The following is a 23,516-nucleotide window of genomic DNA, read 5'->3' on the forward strand; positions in this document are numbered from 1 at the left end:
TTGCTTGGGTAACAGATCATGGATGGAATAATCAAGAAGGGGAATGAAAGATCAACAAGACAACTTCATTTCTTGGGTCTTCTGTTCATCATTTCTTCATACGCATCACCTGTGTGTCAGGAAAAGCTTAGGGCAGTGGTCTCAAACTTGGTTTTTGGAATTGCCCAAAAAGCTCAACAAAACGAATACCCCACAGAAAAGGGATTTGAGGGTGCACTGGGTACCAGGATTTTTCCAAGCTCCTCTGGGGATTCCAGTTGCAGCCATTGATGAGAGCCAGTAGGCTGGAGATGATGAAGATGGGAATGAAAAATTAAGGCAAAAGAGGTCGTTAGAGTTCATAATCCACAAATGTTCTCTGAGAACCTACTGGGCACCGGGGAGAGAGCAGAGAATACAGGGCAGGAGTCTCAGCCCTTGGGAAAGTGCAGACTGGCAGAACCAACAGAAAATAGGTAAGGAAGTGAACAAAGGAGGCTCTCATTGCAACATGGGACAAATGGCAGGAAGGAGACAAAGAAGCCAATATAAGAGCCAATATAAGAGCGAGGACGGCTTCTTAGATGGGCTGTTCAGGGGAGGGCTTTTTGGGGCAGGTGACTTCAAGCCAGGTTCTAAAGACAGAAACAGACTTGGGAGATCCACGGAAACTATGTACCAGGCAGCAGGGGTGTGTGGGGCGGGGTGGGGGGGTTAGGAGCAGGCACATATTCAGACCACGTTAGGAAAAATGAAGTTCATTGTATGGGTAAACTTGAATGTTTTTCTAGACTTTGGGGTTTTAGTTCTCCTTGTACACCCCAAATCAAAGATGCCAAGTCATGTGCTAGCTCTTTCTTTTTAAAAAAAGATTTTATTTTATTTATTTATGCATACAAGAGCTGGGGTGTAGGCCAGCAGTGCAAGGGGGTGAGAGGATTCACCGGAGACAGAGTGGGGAACAGAACAGCCAGATCTTCTGAAACACACTGCTGAGGGGAGCAGCGGGCAAGTCAGGACAGATCTGCTGTGCCATGTGGGTAGCTCCCTGGCCGGGGATTGAACTCATGCTGCAGTGGCTCCTGATAGCTTCATAGTACTGTGACTTAACCCCTTGCACCACCAGGAAGGCCCCATGTACTAGCTTTTCAAAAAAAATCTGTTGAAAACATATACTGGTAAAATCAGCAAAGAAGAAATTGGAAGATAGGGGGATGGCTGATGAAAGGTGTTCCAGTGGGAATAGGAAGAAAGACATTCCTTATCACACAGAAGGAAGGGCACCTCTGAGGGGTTAGGGGACAGTCCAGACTGGAGACAGGTGCAGGGGTGGATGTAGAGCTCCATCCTGATAGTGACAGTAACTTTGTTGGGGGAAAGGAGGTTCCGCACTGAAAGAAAGTCAGTGGGAGTGAGCTCAGGCTCTGCAGATATGGGGACAGTGGCCCTTTGTCATTGGAGACATGGATTGGCTGGGACACTGTGAAGATGACAGGGGTGCCGGGCACCAGCCACGGCTGCAGATGTGTGCCTGGAGCAGCTGGCTACATCTTGGGGAAAATTTTGCAGATGGGTATAGTAGTGGTAGCACAAGGAATTGGGAGGAGAGAAAGATCAAAACTGACATGCAGGTTTAGATTGGGACATTAAGGAGGTGCAGAAAGATAACAAGTGGAAAGAACGTAGGACAAATCATAGTGAGTCAAAAGCCAGGAGTATGGTGGGAAACACAGGAAGAAAAGGTTGTTCCTTGTTCCTCCTGGGACACTGCACACAGTAGAGCACTGTACAGTGTGACAATAGCTACCTTTTATCCAGTGCGACCTTATGCCACGAGAAAGGCAAAGGGTTTACCAATGCAATTTCATTTAATGCTCATAGTCTATACCATAACCCTCATTTTACTGATGAGAAAACTGAGCGAGGGGTTACATATATTGCTTGCATTTTTGTGGTTAGGAAGAATAAGCTGCATCTATTTAATGAAGCTAATGCCATAACCACCAAGATGTATATATATATATATGATATCTACATATCATATATGTTATTTTTTCTTGTTCTAGAACAACATAGGACTTCTGCATTCTTTTCTGGTGAGCTGATAACCCAGGGCTAGTTGTATCAACCCATTCAGCCCTGCAGGATGAAGTTCAAATTCCCTAGAGTGACACAGGAGGCTCTCAAAGTCCAAACCCACATCCTCCTGTCTAGATGTGCTTCTCACACCCCTGATCCTGCTGCAGGATGTATTTTTATTTCCACGAAGGCACGAGGATGGCTTTTATATGTGATGTCTTCTGGGTCAGTGATATGCTTTTCTCTTTTCTCCTCTTGGCTGCCTCCTTCCAAGCTGGTTCTAAATGTGACCCCTCCCCCGTTCTCTACACTGCAACAAGGGGCGTATGCCCAGAGCAGGGCATCACTGCAGACTTCCATCATATCTCTCCTCTTGATTTTTTATTTTATTTTTTTAACAGGAAAATGCGTACATTGTGCAAAGATGAAAAATGATGTAAAAAATACGTAAAATGAAAAAAATGAAAAAAAAAAAAGAAAAGAAATCCCTCTTCTTCAAATAACGTCCTAGCCACTTGTTCAGGCCTCTCTTCACAATCCCACAAGCTGCTACCTTTAGCAACTTGTAAAGAGATAAATTTAGATGCCTCCTCCCACGTAGTCAATGAACCAAAACAGCAATTACATTAAAACAATTTGTAACAGTCACTTTTATCATTTTAAAAAATAAAATAGTCCTAGCTGCTATTGCTTTATATTATTTATTATAACCAGGTATTACACTATACGCTTAAATATTATAATTCAGTTAGTGGCAGTGCATCATTCAGCAGGGAAGTGGATGATTTGAAGATGTAGACACCAGGTTGATGGAAAGTTTCCAGATTTTCACTTTCTGGTAAGGTGATTGGGCAAATATCTTATTTTTCCTGGAGTTTCTGTTTATGTGTAAATTAGCAGTCATAGGCTGGCCTCCTAAGCATAGGTTGGGAGGCCAAATAACAGCATGATTGTGCAAAGCTCTTTGTAAACTAACATGCTGCAGAGGGGACCTGGTGACATTATCCCCCAGAGTCAGAGAAACTTATACAGTATGCGCCAGCCCATTTCAACCTGGAAATGCTAATTCAGAGAAGTAGGCATTAACACAGCAGGACGCTTCGGCAGCCAGTCCTTTCAGAAACCCCCGGAAAGAATCCTCCAGAATGAAGAAGAAGAGGTAAATCAAACGACACCGGAGACTCTCCTTGGAGGATTACAGGATAAAAAATTAACTTGGCACGGTGGGGGGTGGGTATGTGGACGGCAGCCCTGGATGCCTCGTCTCCAGCCTGGGGACACTTTCCTTCCCCAAGCCATTTTAGTCAAAGGTCATGTGTGAGTCTTGTCAAAGGCCGGCCTCCAATGGAATCATTGTCCCCTGGGGCAGCGGCCCCCTGACTACATCTGCATTGGAGAAATCCCAAGAGCAAACGGGCCAGTGCAAACAAGAGCAGCCCGGGGCGGGCGTGCCGGGGCAGAGCTCACAGATCCGCGCGCCCGCAGGCGAGCCGCGTCCGCAGCGCCGGGGCCCAGCAGGCTCCCGCACGGCCGCAGGATGACCCGCCTCGACCATCGGGTACGGTAGGCGCCTCTCTCCTCCCGGCCTCCATTGCTGGTGCTCCCGGGGCCAAGCTGCTGTTCTGTCAGCAGAGAAACCTTGCAAAGGGCCTCCAGTCCCTGTTGGGCTGCGTTCCCGGGCGCTCAGCTGGAGCAACTTGCAGCGCGCAAGATGCAGTTTAAGTCATTTCGAGTTTTCATTGCCAGGGATTTTTTTGCATATGTAAATATGGGTCTGGTTTCTGGTAAAGGAGCGGGGTAGATCTTGCAAAGTGGGGCCGGGGCCGGGTCTCAGGTCTCTACGGCTGGACTAGCGCCCAGTGGGAGCTCCCTTGGGCACAGCGGGTCCAGGGCTGGTGAGCTCTGTCCTCCCGGGGCCGCGAGGCGTTTTGTTTATTACCTGTTGCACAAGGGCTTTGTGAGACGGGTGGGAATCTTTAAAGCCATCTGGTTCGGTCTTGCTCTCTGGGATCCTGCACTGACTCCATCCCTCTTTCTCGGAGATGGGGAGCGCCCCTAGCACGAGGCCGGGTCCCCCTCGCGGGATCCACATCTTTGTGTGCGCAGATGCGGCGCTGCCGGGGCTCCCAAGCCCTTTGTACTTAACTATGTGAACTCGCCTTTCAAATGGATCTGGCTAATTTGGGGTGAGAATTGAGGGAACCTGAGATCTCGATTGGGGAGGGGGTGCTTTTGATCTGGGCTTGGAAATCTCCTGGGGCAAACTGAGCAGGTGGGAAGGGTCGGGAGGGGGGTAAGGACGCAGCGTCAGGTGCCAACGGTGGGTCAAAAGGGTTACTGTGCGCGGCTGCACTGCCTTCCTCTGGTTTCATTTTAACAAGTTAAGCCCAAAGCAGTTTCCCAAAGATAAAGGCTCTGAAAACAAAGTCTCAACAGGACGCAGAGGGAAGCAGTTCTGGCGTCTGTTTATGTATTTATCACACACCCAGTTCCAGGGAAGGGAAGAGGCTTTCCTCAAGTCAGTTCACTCGTAGTGCGTTGGGTTTGCGCGCTTCCCCTCAACTGCCTGCTCCATTTTCCTCTCCTCTTTCCCACCAACCTCCTGGGAAAAGTGAGTGCCATTCCCTATCTCTGTGTCCTCACACCTAGTGACTCCTTCACACCCAGCAGCTGGTATCTGTCCTTGCTTTTGAACACCACCTTGGTCAGTGTCTGGGAAGACCTCTTGGAAGCTAAGTCCAAGGTGAGGGCTAACCTTTCTTCTCTGTCACTTTTTAAAAAAGATTTATTTATTTATGCATACAAGAACTGGGGTGTAGGCCAGAGGTGCAGGGGGTGGGAGGATTCACCAGAGACAGAGTGGGGAACAGAACAGGCAGATGCACTGAAATACACTGCTGAGGAGCTGCGGGTGAGACAGGAGAGGTCTGCTGCACTACGTGGGTTAGCTCCCAGGCCAGGGATCGAACTCTTGAGGCAGTGGCTGGGACAGCTTGATAGCTCTGTGCCTTTAACCCCTGCACCATGAGGGAGGCCCCTCTGTGTTATTTTCTACTCTTGGTGGTTCCTTTTTTTTTTTTTTTTTTTAACTCCTTCCTGGATTCTGTAATACTGCACTTCTCAGTCTCTGACCTTTCAAGTGACTATTTAATGCCTGCAAAGGGCTTGAGTGAATCAGTGTTTGATTGTCCCTGACCCTACCCTTTCATAGAGCCCCCCAAAATAATCTCATCCACTCCCATGTTTCAGCCATGACATGGAAGCTTGGCTTAGCCTGGTCATTTCTCCCAAACCCTAACCTTTTATGTAGAACATCTCCATGATGATACCTCAGGAAACACCTTAAAAGCAACCTGTTGAAAATAAATTTGTCTTCTTTGTCCTTCTCCCAGGCCTGTTTCTCCTCTTCTGCTCTCTGCTGCTCACATGGCACCCTGCTTGTGAAAGCCAGACCCAACTGAACCATCCTGGGGGATTTCCTCTCCTCCATTCAGGACACAGAATCAGCTCCCGAGTCCTATTTGCTCCACCTCTTTCATGCACACTCCTGTGCCTCTCTCCATCCTGCCACTGTTTTAGTTGAAGTCAGCACCCCCCTCCCCTATATTTGATCCTGGTCTCAACTTCCATCAGTCACACTTGGAGGCAGTCCTGTTCACCCACACCTTGTCACCATACTACAACAAGTGGTCTCTCTAAAATGCAACATGCCCAGGAGATCTTTTTCCTAAAGTCTTCCTTTTTTCCTGAAGTCCTGCTTTTTTCCTTTTGAGAATAATGAATAATGGGTATGTAGACATTCTCCATGGCTTGCCCTTCCCCTTCCTCTTCAGTCTTATCTCTTGCCATTTACTCTCTTCCCCCATTTAAGCACATTTTAATTCACACTTCATTGTGCACAATTTAGGCATATTAAATTACTCCCTGAACTTGACCTTCCTCTTCGTCCTTCTCTTAGACCTGTGTCTTACTTCCATTTTCCCTTAAGAATCAGCAGAGAGCCACTTTTGGAAATGACCCAGACCATCTGCTCCTCATCCACAGAGGTGACCCTCCCATATTCTCGCAGAGTTTTCTTTATCCCTTGTGTCCGAACATTTGCCTTTCTTTATTGTAATGATCTATTTACTTTCCTGCCCCCCACTGGTCTGTAAACTCCTCGAAGGCAGGGATCAGCTCTTTTGGGCTTAGCTGGGTCCACATGGGATGTTCAATGAATTCTTGTCTGTGACTGTTATGTTCAGATGTTGAATAAGGTGGCAGAGATACACAAACCTATCTGGAAGTGGTCATCCATTGTGCAGTGCGGTGAGATTGAAGGGTGATCAGCCATGATTATCAGGCAGAGAACAGACTCCACTTACTTAACATTTTGTATTTTGTATTTGAAATAATCCCCAAGTCTCCACATTTACTAACCATCTCTCTGATCCACATCTCAAAGAGTGATTTTCTCCTATTGCTACCCTTTGTTCTAACCTTAGCCAAAGCGGGGAAAAGCTGCAGGAAATGCCTGTTAGAATTTTGCTTTGATTTTGTGAAGGCAAAGGACTCCTTTGCAGGCTTGAATGTGGCATGGGAAGAGGCTACTGAAGGCCATGATATGGGCACTTCTAAGAGAGCCTCTGGACAAGCTGGTATCAAAGATACAAGCTGGTATATTTTGATAACTGAAAATGTGTCCATGGTCTCAGAAGGAACCAGTAGGTGAGGTCTCCAGGGTTCCTAGTGGTGATGGAAGCTTTGGGAGACTAGAGATGAGAACATTTAGCTTTGATTTTCTAAAGACAGAAATATATGCATCTGAAACTCTACATAGAGAGGTGAACCATGATTATTTTCTAGAGAGAGTGATTGAACTTCAACTTGTTCTTGTTTGGAGCCATGATCCATTTAAGATTCAGAGGTGCGTTATTCTCCTGAGGAAAAAATATGTATAATATTCAACCCTAGCACTTTTCACAAACTTTGAGGGGATTCAAATATGTTTACCCTTAAAACCCCTTGAGTTGTCAGGAAGTTCAGGGTGAGAATTTCTATCAAGAGGATTACTTCATTCAAGAGATATTTGGGAGAGCAGGTGGTGATTATTAGGAGTCAACCCAATACCAATTCTGCATATTTTCTCTTTTGAGAGGATCCCAGTGTAATGTGTGGTATTGACCGTGAACCTAGAGTCATAGGACCTGGGTGCATGTTCCTGTTCTAGTACTAACTACCTCTAGGACATTTTTTTTTTATTATTATTATCTATTAAAAAAGTATTACATGTGTTGGAAATTGTAACTAAAATAAAGTATATGAAAGCACCTGGAGCATGGTTATATTCAACTAACATTAATAAATTTGAAGACTAATCATTAATGGCTTTCAAGAATGATGTAGATGGGGTCTCCCCTGGTGGCGCAGGCTGTTGAGCGCCATGCTGTGAAGCTGTCCACAGTCTCTGCAGTGCTGGTTCGATCCCAGCTGGCCGGCGAGGGTCCCACATGGTGCGCAGATTTCTCCTGTCTCGCCCACTCCTCCCCTCAGCAGTGTATTTCAGTCAGTTTGCCTGTTCTGTTCCCAGCTCAGTCTCAGGTGAATCCTCTCACCCTCCCGTGCATCTGGCCTGTACCCCGGTTCTTGTATAAATAAATAAATAAATAAATCTTTAAAAAAAAAGAATGACACAGATCTTGTGATAGTTTTCTAGATTGGAAGACTACTTATGGGCTGGATTAATGACTCCTTGAATGAACTTATTAAGGGAAAACTGGTTAATAGATGGATTAACAGATGGTAGATTTTGGTGGGCTCTGTCTTCATTTCTGTTTTATTTAATATCATTGACATCCATAGAAACATAAAATATATCACATTTGAGAAAAATGCAAAAAGATTAGGAGTTCAAAATTATCAGAAAGTTACAGCCTATTTTAACTTTATTTTGGGGAGGATTGTGCAGAGATAGATATAACATGTATTACACATGGGTGTTAAGGTCAATTGCAAATTATTTGGTATACGTGAGGGAGAGGGGAAGCAGTGAGAGGTAGAGGGAGGGTGTGGGAGAGAAAGTGGAAGAGAGGATAATGAAGAGAGGTGAGGAGAAGAGACAGAGGAGGAGGAGAGAGAGACAGAAGATAAAGATAGAAGTCATGGTTTCATGAAGTTAAGGTTTTGGAATATAAACTGATTGTAAAATCAATTGTGAGATGTTTGTTAGGTTTTATTAAGAAAGGTATAGATTGTATGATGTGGAAGTTGATAGTCATTCTAGTCTGCATTGTGCAGAGCATATTTAGAGCAATTGTACTTTGGTGCTACACATTTACTGATTAGTATTTTCTGTGCTGATTATTGTACTAGATGCTGATGACAGCTGAGAAAGACAGACCTGCTCTCATGGAATTCACAAAAAGTTCTAGATGAATAGCAAAAGTTCTAGATGAATAAGCAGGTGATTTTAATGTTCTACTTGCTTTAAGAGGGAGAAAGCAAGTTCCTGTGGAACCACCAAAGAAGGGGTATTTAATTCTGTCTTACTGGAACCAGGGTAGATATTCTAGAGGCTGAATATGAGTTATCAACATGCAGTTGGTGGAGGGAAGACAGTTCCAAGCATAGGTGACCGTACGTTCCTTCAATAGATTAAGGACAAGAGGTCTATTCAAGGAGCTGGAAGAAGAGGGGTGAGGGAATGAGAGGGATGAGAGCAGAGCAGTGGTGGGGATAGAACTTGTTGTTGTGAGGCTGCAGTTCACCTGTAGGAGCAAAGGTGCCACTGACGATTGTTAGCAGGGCTGTGTCACAATCACGTTTGTGCTGTGGAAAGATCATTCTGGCAGCAGTTTGGGTAATGGGTTGGAGGGTTGCAATGAGGGAGAGAACCACTTAGGAGGCCTGGTGGTAACATAAATGAGAAAAGATGGTGGCCCTAACCAAGATGGTGGCTGGAGATGACAGAAAGAAACATTTTAAAAATGAATTAGGAAATAAAAAGCAAATGGTGACAAATTACAGGAGGGCTATAGGAAAGATGACATTATAGGACATTTAATCTGCAAAGAAAAAGATCTAGAGAGCCATTTATCTGTCTTTACATCATCCACTCTCCTGTAGAAGAGAGATTAGCATTGTGCTTGTCTCTGTGAGATAGTAGCACAGGGTGGGAGGTCCAGGACATCAATTTCAGCTCAATACAATGAAGAATTTTCTAACAGAATTGTTCCAAGCAATGCATTCTTTGTCACAGAGATATTTAAACAAAGACTTATAGCTATTCTTGGAAAAGCTGGAAAGTCAGGGATGGGGTAGTCAGGATGGTGGGATTGCCATTTCCTTTCAACCTGAAGATTCCGACTCTGTGTATGAAGTTCAAATATTTTAGCCAGCATTTAAAGTGCTCTGTGATCCCATCCCGGTGTCCCCGTGTGGTCCTAGAGCTTGCCTGTGGTCTCCTAGTAGCTATTAAGAGCATTCACTTTCACTCTCCAAAGGGTCTTAGTTTGAACAGTAAATTTTATGATCATCCACCCCCCTGACTTAACAATTCTGCTTCAACTCCTGGCAGCCTATTAGAGAACCTCTGAACTACTCTTGAAGTAGTTGTTACTCTCAGAGCAGACCCAGTATTTTGCCAAATGTTTGTTTACTTACCCTGTTTCCTGTGTGAGGATTATCCTCTGCACATTCTGTGTACTTCGCTGAGAATATACATTTTCATCAAAGTCTAACATGAATCAAATGTTACGTTCTTCATAAAGTTTTGTTATAATGTTATAAATTGCATTATAATGTTGAAGGTGTAATTATTTTATCCATATTTGATCTCCTCTCCCCCAGAAGTCTTGTACTAAGGTTTGTGAAAAATACAATATGCTATGTTATGAATGGTGCTGTCTATGATAATAATCATTCAGAAGGGAATGCCTTTTAAATGATGCATGGATTTTGTAGAAAATAATTAGATAATGGAAGAAGCAAGAAGAGACAAAAAATTGACTACAATCTCACTACCCAGAGATAAGCATGTTAAACTGGTGAATAACCCTTGTCTATTCCTTTATGTGCACGTGGTCTTAAAATGAGAAGTCACTGCATATCCTTCTGTAACCTGCTTTTCACTGACAACATATCAAGAATATTACCTCATACTATTATGTATTTTTCAAAGACATGGTTGTCAGTGGATGCATTGTGTTGTGTTCTGTACCTGTTCTTAACAAGCCCATCTGGGTAGGCATCAGACTAGTTCTACTTAGTTGATGTTACAAAAATGCTACCATGCTTGTAGATCCACTGTGCAGGGCACATTTACGATTTCTACAATTATAAGACAGTTAATGACTGAAAAATAATATCGAGTTGCTAGGAAAACATGAGTACACAAAATCTAACTTTAAAAAACTTCATATTTTATGTTATATTAATTTGTTATTGTAAGATTTTTAATTTATGTATGTGCTTATACTTGTTAATTCTGTAATTTAATGGAGGGCTCTGATTTTAAAGTGTGTCAGCAACCTGTAGGTTGATGCAGAAATGAGATAGAACCTCTAAGTATATTTTTTGACAAAGAGTTGAGTTTGACAGCTAAAAACTTTAGTGTCTATGAACTATAGTATCAGTAAGGTAAATTTTTGTTCTCAAGGTAGATGTAAGGAAAAGTGGTGCGATGTTGGTTCCAAGATAAAGAGAGTTCTCTGAGAAGAGGGATACCGCCTCATGTTTTGGTGTCTGGAAAAGTCTGTGGCCATAACCTTAGCTCCTGATGCTAAAGTAAACAGTTTATTATCCTAGACACTCAACAAGCTAGTAGGTCTCTGTTGTAGAGTGAAATGTTTTCATCTGAGAAGCTGGTCTTTGTTGGGAAACACTGTGAATTCTTTGGTAACTTTAAAACAAAATAAATAAAAGATGTTGTTATGGTTTGAATTATATCCCCATCCTACTCCCAAATTCATTGTCGATGTCTTAATCCTTGGTACCTCAGAATGCAACTTTATTTGGAGATAAGGTCTGTATAGTCAGGGTTTACTAGAATAGCAGAATCAATAGTCAGGCTTCTCCAGAGAAATAGAATAAGATCGATCAATCTGTCTATCTGTCTATCTATTGAAATTATTACAAGAATTGGCTCACTTAATAATGAAGTCAAAGAAGTCCTATGATCTCTCATCTGTAAGTGGAGTACAAGGAAAACTGGTGGTAAAATTCAGTTTAAGTCCAAAGAACAGGGGTGTAAGTCCTAGGGTGAATCCCAAGACCTCAGAACCTGGAATGCTGCGGTTGGAGGATAGAAAAATATGGATGTTTCAGCTCATTTGAAAAGACCAGCTTCACCATTCCCTTTTCTGTTTAGTTCCTCAATGGATTCGAAGACCTGGCTCATGGTGGAGGACCATCTTTACTGGCTTGATTCAAATGTTAATTTCTTCCAGAAACACCCCCACAGACATACTAGAAATGTTATACCAGTTATCTGGGCATCCCTTTGCTTAATAAAATTAACACAAAATTAACCGTTTCAGGGTTTTTACAGAGGCAATCAAAGTGAGGACAGTGGGGCAGGCCCTCCTCCAATAAGTGGTGTCCTTAAAAAAGGGGGACATTTGGACAGAGAGACTCATGTGGAAGGAAGATGATCCAATGAGATGCACATCTATAAAGGCAGAGAGGACTGGAGCAGATCCTACCTTCACTGCCTGCAGAATGATCCGGACTTGACTTTGGACTTCTAAACTCCAGGAACTGAGACAACAAATTTCTGTTTTCTAAGCCATCTGGTTTGTGACCCTTTGTTATGGCAGCTTTAGCAAATGGACACAGATTTCATGAAAGCATAACTCCCTTATCACGCTTGCAGCTGCTATCATTCAATACAGTGGGATTTGGCTCTTCAGCACCAGAGAATCTGCCATGGTCATAAGAAGGACAGACAACAGTATGTGGCTATTTCAAAGCATTTTCATATCCATCACTTTTTTCGACCATGACTGAAACATGAGACAGGCATTCTTTTTTTTAAAAAAAAAATTATTTATATATACAAGAGCTGGGGTACAGGCCAGAGATGGGGTGGTGAGAGGATTCATCAGAGACAGAGTGGGGAACAGAATAGGCAGATTAACTGAAATACACTGCTGAGGGGAGCACTGGGTGAGACAGGAGAGCTCTGCACCATGTGGGTCCACTCCCTGGCTGGGGATCGAACTCATGCTGCACTGGCTGAGGATTGCTTCATAATGACACTTAACCCCTTGGGCCACCAGGGAGGCCCTGAGATAGGTATTCTTTTGTGCATTGTCTGTGAGCATGTGTGTGTGTGCGTGTGCATGAGATATCCATTTAACGAAATCCTGTTCCCCAACACAGAAGACAGAGCAAATGATAGGCACAACCTCACGTATGAACTTCAAAGCGGTTATACTGATTGACAGAATCCAGACACAAGATTATATACGATATGATTCCATTTATATCAAATAGTAAATATTTAAACTAATCTATTGTCTGAAAGATCCGTAGTGGTTACCTGTGAATTTATATAGTGTTACAAGCAACCTTTTTTTGGTGATGGATAAATTCATTTTCTTGATGTTAAGCTTTCACGATTGCATGCATGCATCAAACTTAACAACTTTTATACTGTAAATATCTGCAGTTTATATAATATGGCATAGTAGCTTAATAAAAGATAGAAGTGGAGGGTCAGAGAGACTAAGTGAATTATTCTAGGTTGCACTGGTTAACAGTGGTAGTTAAACTTAATGTGGGTCTTTTGACAGTGAATATTGTACTCTTTTAATTCAAGAATGATATATTTCTCTTTCATGGGCAGATCAAATACCATTTTCCTTCTTTAAAGTTTGAAAAGAGGGGGGTGGGGGCAGGAGGGGAAGGATTGGGGTCAGAATGGGGCGTTTGCAATTGTATGGGGGAATATAAAAATAAAATTTATTATTTAAAAAAAAATAAAGCCAAAAATAGATAACTAAAAAAAATAAATAAATAAAGTTTGAAAAGATGTGGGTATTGGCATGCTAACCCATGTTTCCCCCCTTTTCCTGAACACCGAGAATGATTTTACTTTCCTCCTGTTAGAAGACATCTGATGCTTGAAGGCACCTACTCCACCCATGCCTTTGTCATCAAATATTTATTGTGAATCTTTGATTTAGGCCACTGTGTTTTTGTGCACAGAATATTTCTTCTCCCCTCAAAAGTGTTGTTTACTGACAAAATGGGATTTCTCAGCACACGGTTTGGTTGCTGACAAAAGCAATGCAAAACATTGGACGTGTTGGATACCATTGAGTTTTTCCATCATTAATACCGCTCAGATATTAATTCAACGGGGTGACTTGATGGATGCCTAACATTTCCAAAAAGCTCTTGACTTTAATCAGGAGGAATAAATGCAAGATTATTGCACTTTTTCCTTGGGTGACCTAAGCTTGTTCTTGGCACCCGTGAGCACAGAGAACTGGTCGTCTCTTAGTGTTTCAGTGGCTTCCACCCAGGGGACTTATTAGTTTTGAACTTTGGGGATAATTCCATAAGAACGCAATTCTTTTCCTCCCTGAGAGAACAAAATGTTACTTGTGTTGGGTTATTCTTATTATGTGATCAAATCAGTGGTTCCCAAATTATCGAACCATACAAAAGTCTGTGGTGAGGGTAGTCAGATTTAGGAAAAAACAAAACAGATGAGAGCAAAAGGAAAACCCCCCAGTATGTCCTGCAAATAATGGTGATTGCAAATAAACACCTAATACATCCCCAACCTTGGAAATATTTATACACAGTCTCTGGCAACCCTATTTATCTGGTAATATTGGAGGAGGGATATTATAATTTTTCAACATTTCAAAAGTCTATGAAAGTTACGCATTTACCCAAGCAAGACTTCAGATCTTGATGAAGATTGACACAAGTTGAAAGTTTCAGTTCATCTAGGCTTTCAGTTTGGTTGACCTGACTTGAAAGTATGGGTCATCTCATGCTGAAGCCATAGTTATGCTATCATTTTCTATAACTTATATTCTAAAGATCATGGAAAGCACATTCATTATCTCGTGTAATCCTCAAAACCAAGGTCACCAAACTATAGCCTGCAGAGCACATTGGATTGCCGCCCATGTGGTGAATGAAGTGTAACTGGAACACTACCGCCTCCTCTGCCCTTCCTATCCCCTGTTTTGCCTTCATGCCTCAATAGCAAGTTGAGTAATTGCTAATAGGGATGTAACTATACAATGTGTATTATCTGATCCTATACAGAAAAAAATGTGCCTATCCATGCTCAAAACCACCTTTGGAAACAATCACTGTCATTCTCATTTTTAGACTGAAAACAAAAATAAAAAATAGCTGAAGAGGTTACCTAACTAGACAAGGTTTCAAAGCTCTTATAAGTCAAACCAAGGACTATGAATTTCCAGACTTCAGGTTAGTAGCACTGATCTGAAGGTTGTTGGTCAACTAAGGTTGTCCCAAGTGGGTATAACAATGGGGAAAACTGTTCTGTGATTTATTAAACACCGTCCTTCTCGATACCAGGCAGATAGGATGGTGTCATGGGTTTGTGCTCTGGCTCTGGAGCCACATTGTTTAAGCCCCAGCTCCCTCGCTGCATTTCCAGTGGCTTAGTGTCTCCCCGCTATAAATTACAGATGAACATAATACTGATCTGTGTTCTTGTTGCTGAGGAAAGAGGTCTAAAAAGGAAATTAGAAGAGCACTCGAAATGTGGTCCACAAGGCATTTGTGGCTTCATTTCAAATACCTATTATTTCCAAGTAGCAAAAAGACTTTGGAAAGATTGGGAGCTTCTGTCATGGTTGGCTGATGATCGCCAACTGGGAAGTTGGAAGTGCACAGCAACTCCCTTGTCAGATCACATCAGGGAAGATGCTTTTTTTCTGTACAAAGCTTCTTTGTACAGATATCTTTGGCTGGAGCAGGTCTTCTACTCCTTAGCTGACCACATTTGTCTTGGGAAGGCGTGTAGTGAGATGCTGCAGGACGTTCATCCCGTACTCGCTGGACACTAAGTCCCTCATTACTGTTACACTCCCCGTGGCTTCGGAGTAAAAATGTAGTTAGTCACTCTGCCAGAGAATGACCTTCCTAAATAACAAGCAATTTTCTGCAGAAACACCTCAATCTATAATTTGATCTTTGGGCAAAAATAAGAAAAGTTTGAAAAGATTAGAAAATTTTTATATTGTATGTAAATAATTCAGTGGCTAGTTCAGATGAAGTAAGACACATCTTAAGGGTTTTTGTTAAAGCAAAGTGACATAAATACATGTGCAGATCATCAGTAAGATTTTGCTGTTTTCCCAGCCTGTCTAGGGATGGATGGGAATAGGAGCAAGAAAGTGGCATTGTTTTCCTCTGGTTGGGACTTAGTTCTCCTCAAGGATCTAGAGAATCCTTGAGAACTCTGATCAACTCTGACCCAGGCTGGGGAGGGAAGGAGGAGAAGACCCAGAAATCTGCTTCCATTTCACAGAGAGGAAAGCTGTGGGACAGTTGACTGATCCTCTGTCTCAACACGCCACATTCTGGTTTCATTATTTCCTTCCTCTTTCTTAATTTGTTCAAACAACAATAATATTTTTTCTGTTCTTTTTAAATTCATTATTTTTCTTAATGAAGTACCATTGCTTTAAATCTTTGTTAATATTTTGACAACAGTGAATAGCTCCCCTTAGGTGTGGTCATCATAGCTGTCCCTACACCAAAGCACCCATCGACCTCTGCCATAGTCCCCTCCTTTTCTCGTCCCTCCCTTCTAGTCCCTCCTCCTCCCTTCTAGCCTCTCCCCCTCCCTTCTAGTCCCTCTCCCCTCCTGGATGCCTCAGCTCTATGATCAGTTTTCTGACCATAGATTCTCTTTCTTTGACCCTTTGTTTGATTTCTCTGTATTTCACATACAAGTGATACCATGGTATTTAGATTTCTCCTTGTGGCTAATTTCACTTAGTCTAATTCCTTCTAGCTCCTTGTTGCTGCAAATGGCATGCATTTATCTTTTTTAATCACTGAGTAGTCTTTCATTGTGTATGTATAACATATCTTCTTGATCCACTCACCAATTTTTGGGGCATTTATTCTGTTTCTATGTCTTGGCTATTGTTAATAGCGCCGCAATAAACATAAGAGTACAGGTTTCCTTTATTTAGTGTTCTTTGGGTAGATACCTAGGAGTGGAATTGCTAGGTCATATGGCAAATCCATTTTTAGTCTTTTGAGAAAACACCACATGGCTTTCCACAGGGATTGGACTAGTTTACCACCAACAATATAAGAGGTTCTCCGCAACCTCACTAGTACTCGAACAAAAATATTTTTTTAAATTGAAATATCATTGCATTAAAAGCACAATATAAGTTTCAGATGTTCATCGCTGAGAATCAACATGTGTACAGACTACATTAAGTTCACCAGTGAGAGGCCAATTCTGTCCTTGTCCATTGTCCTTCTCTTCTCCAATTACCCTTTTATATTCCCCCTTTTAAAAAATATTTATTTTTATTTATTTATGTACACAAAAACTGGGGTCTAGGCCAGAGGCAGGGAGTGAGAGGATTCTCCAGAGACAGAATGTGGAATAGAACAGGCAGACTGACCGAAACACACTGCTGAGGGGAGCAGGGGTGAGACAGGAGAGGTCTGCTGCACCATGTGGGTAGCTCCCTGGCTGGGGATGGAACTCATGCTGCAGTAACTGGGGATAGTTTGAGAGTGCTAAGACTTTTACCCCTGCACCACCAGAGAGGCCCTATTATCCCCTTTCTTATCTGGTAACAACTAATTGGTCTTACAGTCCAAAAGTTTATTTTTGTGTTACTTACTTCATTTGCTAGTTTTCTCTACATGCTGCATATGAGTGAAGTCACGTGGTATTTGTCTTTCTTCACCTGATTTATTTCTCTTAATGTAATTCACTCGAGGTCTATCCTTGTTACAAAGGGTAGGATTTCCTATTTTTTATAACTGAACAGTATCCTGTTGTGTATAAATACCATATCTTCTTTATCCATTCATCAGTCAATGGGAGCTGAGGTTGTTTCCAGTTATTTTATAGTATAAGTAGTGCTGCAATAAACATGAGGATAAAAATATATATATTTTTGAATTAGTGCTTATGTATGTTTTGAGTAAATAATGAGAAGTGGGAGAACTGGCATTTCTATTTTTAATTTTTTGAGAAATCTCCATCTGCTTTCCATAATTTTGAGAGCAAGAATCATTCCCTTTTGGTTAAGATTTAGTGACTGCACCAATTTATATTCCCACAGTGTATAAAGCTGTTCTCTCCAGCACTTGTTTCTTGTCTTTCAGATAACAATTATTCTTGCAGGTACGAGATATGTCATTAAGCAACGTTACTGGACTGTCCTTGTGTGTCAGGCACTGTGCTAGACTTGGCAGATGAAATGGAAAAGGCATTGACTCCTCTTTAGTCTTGTGGAGATGACAGTTCAGTAAGAGAGACACACCTGCCAGGTACTATGTTGTGAGGCATAAAAAGAAGGGGAAAGAGAGAAAATGTGTGTGTGCATGTATGTGTGCGTGTGCACACATGCAATGTACTCAGCGATGATGACTCTCTGAGCTAAAAACTGAAGACTTAATGAAAGCAGAGAAGTCCAACCATTTACAGTTTCCAAACCACCTGCTAGTAAGTGGCAGCATTGAATTTTGAGAGTAAGTATAATTTCCAACTTAGGATGGCTTGACACTAAGAACTATCTACTTGTCACTAAATCTTAACCAGAAGGGAATTATACTTCCTCTCAAAATGTTTACATTTAGCTGGGTTGTACTCTCACTAAGCATCTTGGACAGCAGTAAGGATAAAAGTCTATCATTCGCTATACATGCATTCTGATCAGTTCCTATGGATTGGCCATGGTGTGCATGTCAGTGTGAAGTGCAGCTGTGGGCACCAGTACCAACGAATGTTGAGAAAAGCATTGTTAGACTGGAGTTGCACTAATGCAGTAAGAGTCAGGCATTCTTCAAACTCATCACAAAGCCCCCTTTTCTCCATAGATTATAGTTCTCATTAAAATGCAGGGCATGAACATCCCACTTGTTTATTCCTTTCATTCCTAGACAAGCACAAGTCTAATAAAGAGGCCAACAAGTCTGCCAGGTCATAATTCTGCTTGGGAATGTGGATACCTTGGGGAGGCTCGGCAGACTCTGGCAGGTTGCTGTTGCATCATGAGCTCAGAATGTCATTTGTGCTCTGGAGGTTCAGCGTAATCTTGCCTGCAGCACTAATTACACAGTGCAACTTACTGCCAAGGGATCCCAAGAAGGCCTGGAAATTAGAATAGGCAGCCATTTTTCTTGGGTATTTAGGTTTCTATCTGTGCAGGGATTGTGACTGTCTGAGATAGAGTATATCTAATACTTTCTGTGCCAGATGGTGTGGAACTTTGGGGAAATGATGGACATGCGGTTCTTGCACTGTAAGAACTTTCAGTTTAATAAGAAGAATTTCTGGCAGAATAATGGATGAGGCTAGTATAGTGGAGAGATTAGGGACTTGCAACTATTCAGACTTGAGTTTCAATCTTTGCTCCACCACTTAACATGTGCCTAACTGTTTTATCTTCCATGCTATTAAGTAACTACCTTCATAGATGGTAATTGTTATGATCATTGTTGCTGTATTCATCACCGTTATTATCAGAATATGGCAAATTCCTATTCAAACAATGACTGGATAACTCTTGGTAAATTATTCAAAACTCTTCCTCTATAGAAGGAAAATCCTAATGGCATTATTTGTGTCTTTCAAGTGCTAATAACTGCATTCTCTATTTATTCCCACTATCCTGTTTTATTCATCGTTCTTATCACAAATTGATGTGGTTATACATGTTATGTCTTTTTTCCATTCAACAGAATGGAAATTCCATGAGGAGATATTTTTGTTCTTCTGTGAATTGCTGGGGTCTTTCGTGCCTGAAACTTTGCTAGACCATCATAGGGTCTCAATGAAGTATTTGCTCCATAATTGTGTGAATGAGAAGTGAATGAAAGCTAAATCCTATGTTGAAGTGTTTAGCCAGGGACAGGATCCTGGCACAAGGCAACTTTTACTGTGCTTACTTGGTAGCCTTGTTGTGAGTGGAATAAGCTGGGTGCTGGTGAAAGGAACCAGCAGGTTGAGATTTCCCCAGCTCTGTTAGGCTCCGTCTTCATTCTTTGCATGAGCATCTCATCAGCTACCTGTCCTTGGCTGAAACAACTGCATTGTTATCAAAAAGCAAGTCCTGTGAGATTAATTGCAAGAATCAGACTTTCTGAATTTTGGTCAATTCTCAGGAAAAAGGGGAAACAGCTGCAGAAAATGAAAGGAGACTGGGGAAAGGAGAAAAGTGCATCTTTGGCAAAATGTTTTGTCACATGAGGCCATAGGCCATCAGTCTGTTAGCATGATTTGCCCAGATCCAGACCTAGAAAGCCTGCAGAGCCAGCTGCTTGGTCAGATGACACAAAAGGAGTATGCTGGCCCGCCGGCTCCAAGCTAAGGCTGGTGCCAAGCGAGAAACTGTCCTTTACACAATCTGTTCTGGTTCTGACCTGTTCAAAGCACTGGAGAAAACCCCTCAACTTCCCTCCAAATGTAAGGCTGGAAGAAATTCTTTTAAATTAATAAAACTAAATGTATTGTCACATAATGGACTACAGCAAAAAATGCAAAGAGCTGGACTGTGATTAGACAGACTCAAGTTTGAATGAATTTGTGTGAACGTTAGCAAAGCAAATTAGACTTCTGTGAGCCTCTGTCAAAAACAGAAACCAAAATGTACTTCAAAAGATGATTGAGAGAATTCGGTGAGATTGTTTCTGTGACTGCCTGGCACATCCTGAGAACTCAACAGATGGCAGATATTTTTATGAACCATAAACACCGTGTGGATTATTTTATTATTTTATTTAACCCTCACAACAACCTACAAGGAAGGTACTACTGGGGCTCTTCACATTGCATGTATGACGACATGGGGATCTAGAAAGCTTTCCTAACTTGGTCCAGGCTGCGAGTGAGTGAGCCTTGACCCTAATCAAGCCCCAGAGCCCAGGGTTTTAGTAATTGACAAGTTGTATAACACTGTTCATAAGAAAGTCAGAGGCCTAGCGGGACAACGTAACATCCAGGACTTCTGCGTTCTCTTGCATAATACTCCAGTGGCAAGCTGAGGTTATTGGATTTCAACTTTGCAGTGACTCGCTGTTTACAAAAGATTATGAGACCTATAAGGCCGGGAGAGGCAATATAAGGTCAGTTTGTCTTAGATCTGGTCTTCTAGATCAACCCAGCTGTATATGGCTTCATCTCTTCATCCAATCATTTGGTGAAAGGTGTTTACTTCTTTATTTGCTTCATTTGTTAGCCCTGGCAATTGTTTATTTTAATTGGCATAAGTTAAATTGCACTTACTAATTATGTAGTCAATTATACCTGCCAATTATATCTACCTGTATCTGTGTATATATTCCTTCAGGAGATGAAATAATATCAAAGTGTAGATAAAGATCCTTATCTTCCTTCTGATGAGACAGGAAGCATAGACATTACCTTTCCTTTGTAAACAAATGGACAAACAAGCCCAAAGTCAAGTCTTTAATTCAGTATTTCTTTGCTAATATTGTAGAGAAAAGATAAGCTCCTTAATCCTATCTCTACAATGTTTTGAGTTTTGAGAAGGAAAATATGTGCTTCAATTTGGAAAGGTTGTGTATAACCAATCTCTCTCTGAATTGAGAGACTTTAGAAGTCTTGACCAACCTTGCTCAACCTTGCTCCACCTTTCCTTGAAGAGTGACTGAATTCACTTTATTTTGTTGTTACTTTTTTCTTTCTTTATTGGCATAACGTTGGTTTACAGTACTGCGTATGGTTCAGAGGTGGAAGATCACATCTCCTCGGATGTGTGTTGCAATACCACCCACCGCCATGGCACCCATAATCCTCCACAGTCCATTGTGCTCCCTCCACACCCTGTTTCCCACCCTCTGCCTCTCTCCTCATAGCCTCAGTTCTGCAGATTTCTAGGGTTTATTGTTGGCTTTGTTTTATCTGACCCTTTGTTTGATTTCCCTGTATTCCACATATAAGTGAAACCATCTGGTATTCCTTCTAATTTATTTTGCGTAACAACACTGATTGCTAAAATTTACTAGGACATGAAAAGTACTCTGTAATTTCCAGTTTTACGCAAGGAAATACACACAATGAAACTCGTATATCTTGCCTTGCTCTTCAAGTATTTAAGGACGGCAACCACTGACACCTTCTCCCACCATCCACAAAGCAGGCAGATGATCCCGTCATACGTTTCGCATCCGCTGGCCATACGGAAATCTCGTTGACTATCCATTCTCTAATCGCAGTCAGAGTGAGTCTTTTGAGACATAAATCGCATCTTGTCACTGCCTGGCTCAGATTCCTCCAATATCTTCTCTTCACTCCAAATGTGACACACAAGGGCTCCACTATGACCTGTGAAATCCTGCTTGAGCCAGCAGCCCATGGCCGCTTTGACATCATCTGCCATTTTATCCCCCATCACTCACTCCGCTCCAGCTACTCTGGCCTTCCTGAACACTCCAGGCTGCTCCTGCCTCAGCACTACCCAGTTGCTATTCCTTCCAAAGACACCTGATTCTTCCCTGGCTCCATCCAGATTTCTGTTCAAAGGTCAGCTTTTCAGAGAGAGCTTCCTTGCCACCCAGTTGAAAGTCGCTCCTCCCACTATGCTCTGTTATGTTGTTCTGCTTTGTTTTGCTTATCTCTTACAATGATCTGACATTTCATTTCTTCCTCCTCCAGAGTGTGGGACGCAAGGGGCAGAGACTCTGTCCTATTCACTTTAAATCTCCTGATACATACTATGTGCTTAGTAAAAGTTTGGTAAATAGATAAATGAGTCAGTGAATTCATGAATGGATTGGGTGATGTGGACACCTCATCGTCTTGGTCATGCCTCTTTTAACGCCATCCGATTCATAGTAACCTAAGATGAGACAGTCAGAGGTGAACACAATCCGGATAGCTTCCAGGCACTCCAGGCTCAGCTTTGAAATCAATAAAACTGCAAGGCTGCTCACAGGCAAGGTCACGGGGCTAGAACACCTCTCACTGGAAGAGCAAGAAAGCTCGTAGGATAGACAGGCATTTGTTACAGTAGTTAAAATATCAACTGTATTTTTTCTATAAATAAGAGAAGGGCATTTTCAGCCGAGGAATCTCCAAGAGCCATGGCTCAGGACTGGCTTCATTTCAGAAAAGGTGAGGAGAGGGGAAAGCCAGTATATATGAGTGGTACCTTACCTAGCATGGGAAAGACACTCCATAAGCATAGCTAGCATTAAGTAAATGCCTGTTCCTTGCCAGGCAACATAATTATCTGTTTATCTGTCTGTCTGTCTTTCTGTCAGTCAGTCTGTCTGTCCATCCATCCATCCATCCCTGTGTATCTATCTGTAGGGGATAACTGGATTCTCTTCTTAGGCAATTTATTTTGAAATTAATGTAACAGGAAGACTGATGAAAGTGGTGTGGCAGCAGGCTGGAGGGGAGGGGAAGGCTGGAGGGAGAATCCCAAAAAATCCTCTTATTTTCAGAAATGTAGAGGATGTCATCACCCCCGGGTCTGGTTAAAACAGGCCTGCACTATCACTCACATGCCTCAGTCCTCCTATCAATTGTCAGGATCGGAGGGAAACTGAGGTGACTCAGAAGACAGTTTTGAAGGCACGGTCGTGGGAGCTCAGGATCATGACTAGTGTTCTCTTTCTGTGGGTCCAGATGCCCTGGCATTTGCTTAATTGCTAGGATAATCTACTCTCATTTTTTAAAAAGTGGTTTTTTTGGAGTTGTAATTCATCAACTATCAAACCCACCATTTAAACTGTACAATTTTATAAATATATTCAGTGGTTTTTAATACATTCACAGAGATATGCCAACATCACTCCAAAGTAACTTTAGGATATCTCATCACCCCAAAACAAAACTTCATATCCCAAAGCAGTAACCACCATCTCCTTACAAACACTCATGTTCTTTCCTGATGGATTTACCTATTCTAGATGCCTCATGGAAATGGAATCATACAGTAGGAGGCCTCTACATTTCTTCACTTAACATGATTTTTTTCAACGTCCATCCATGTTGTCCATCCAATTGACAATTATGTTATAAACATTTATGTACTGTTTTCAATGGACATATATTTTCATTTCTCCTGGGTATCTATGGGGGAATATAATTGCTGTCAGATGCTAACTGATTTTAACATTTTAAGGAATTGTCAAACTGTTTTCCAGAGTGATTGCACCATTTTACAATCCTGCCAAGAATGTTTGATGTTTCCTATTTTACCACATACTTTCCAACACTTGTTATCATTTGTCTTTTTAAGTTTAGTGGGTGT

The 23,516-nt window shown here is 42.0% G+C and overlaps 1 protein-coding gene across 1 annotated transcript in view; it reads left to right on the plus strand.

Annotated features, from left to right (window-relative positions):
* Positions 1-3,371: 3,371 nt before the first annotated feature.
* ENPP2 (ectonucleotide pyrophosphatase/phosphodiesterase 2) overlaps positions 3,372-23,516 on the plus strand; it is a gene marked incomplete at both ends in the record, with an annotated part of 105,654 nt that continues 85,509 nt past the window's right edge. Inside the window, 2 exon segments of the mRNA XM_084230315.1 lie at positions 3,372-3,417; positions 3,420-3,616. Coding sequence (XP_084086441.1) covers positions 3,372-3,417; positions 3,420-3,616 — 243 coding nt within the window.

This window comes from Talpa europaea, assembly GCF_964194135.1.
Source record: "Talpa europaea genome assembly, chromosome: 3".
Classification (NCBI taxonomy): Eukaryota; Metazoa; Chordata; class Mammalia; order Eulipotyphla; family Talpidae; genus Talpa; species Talpa europaea.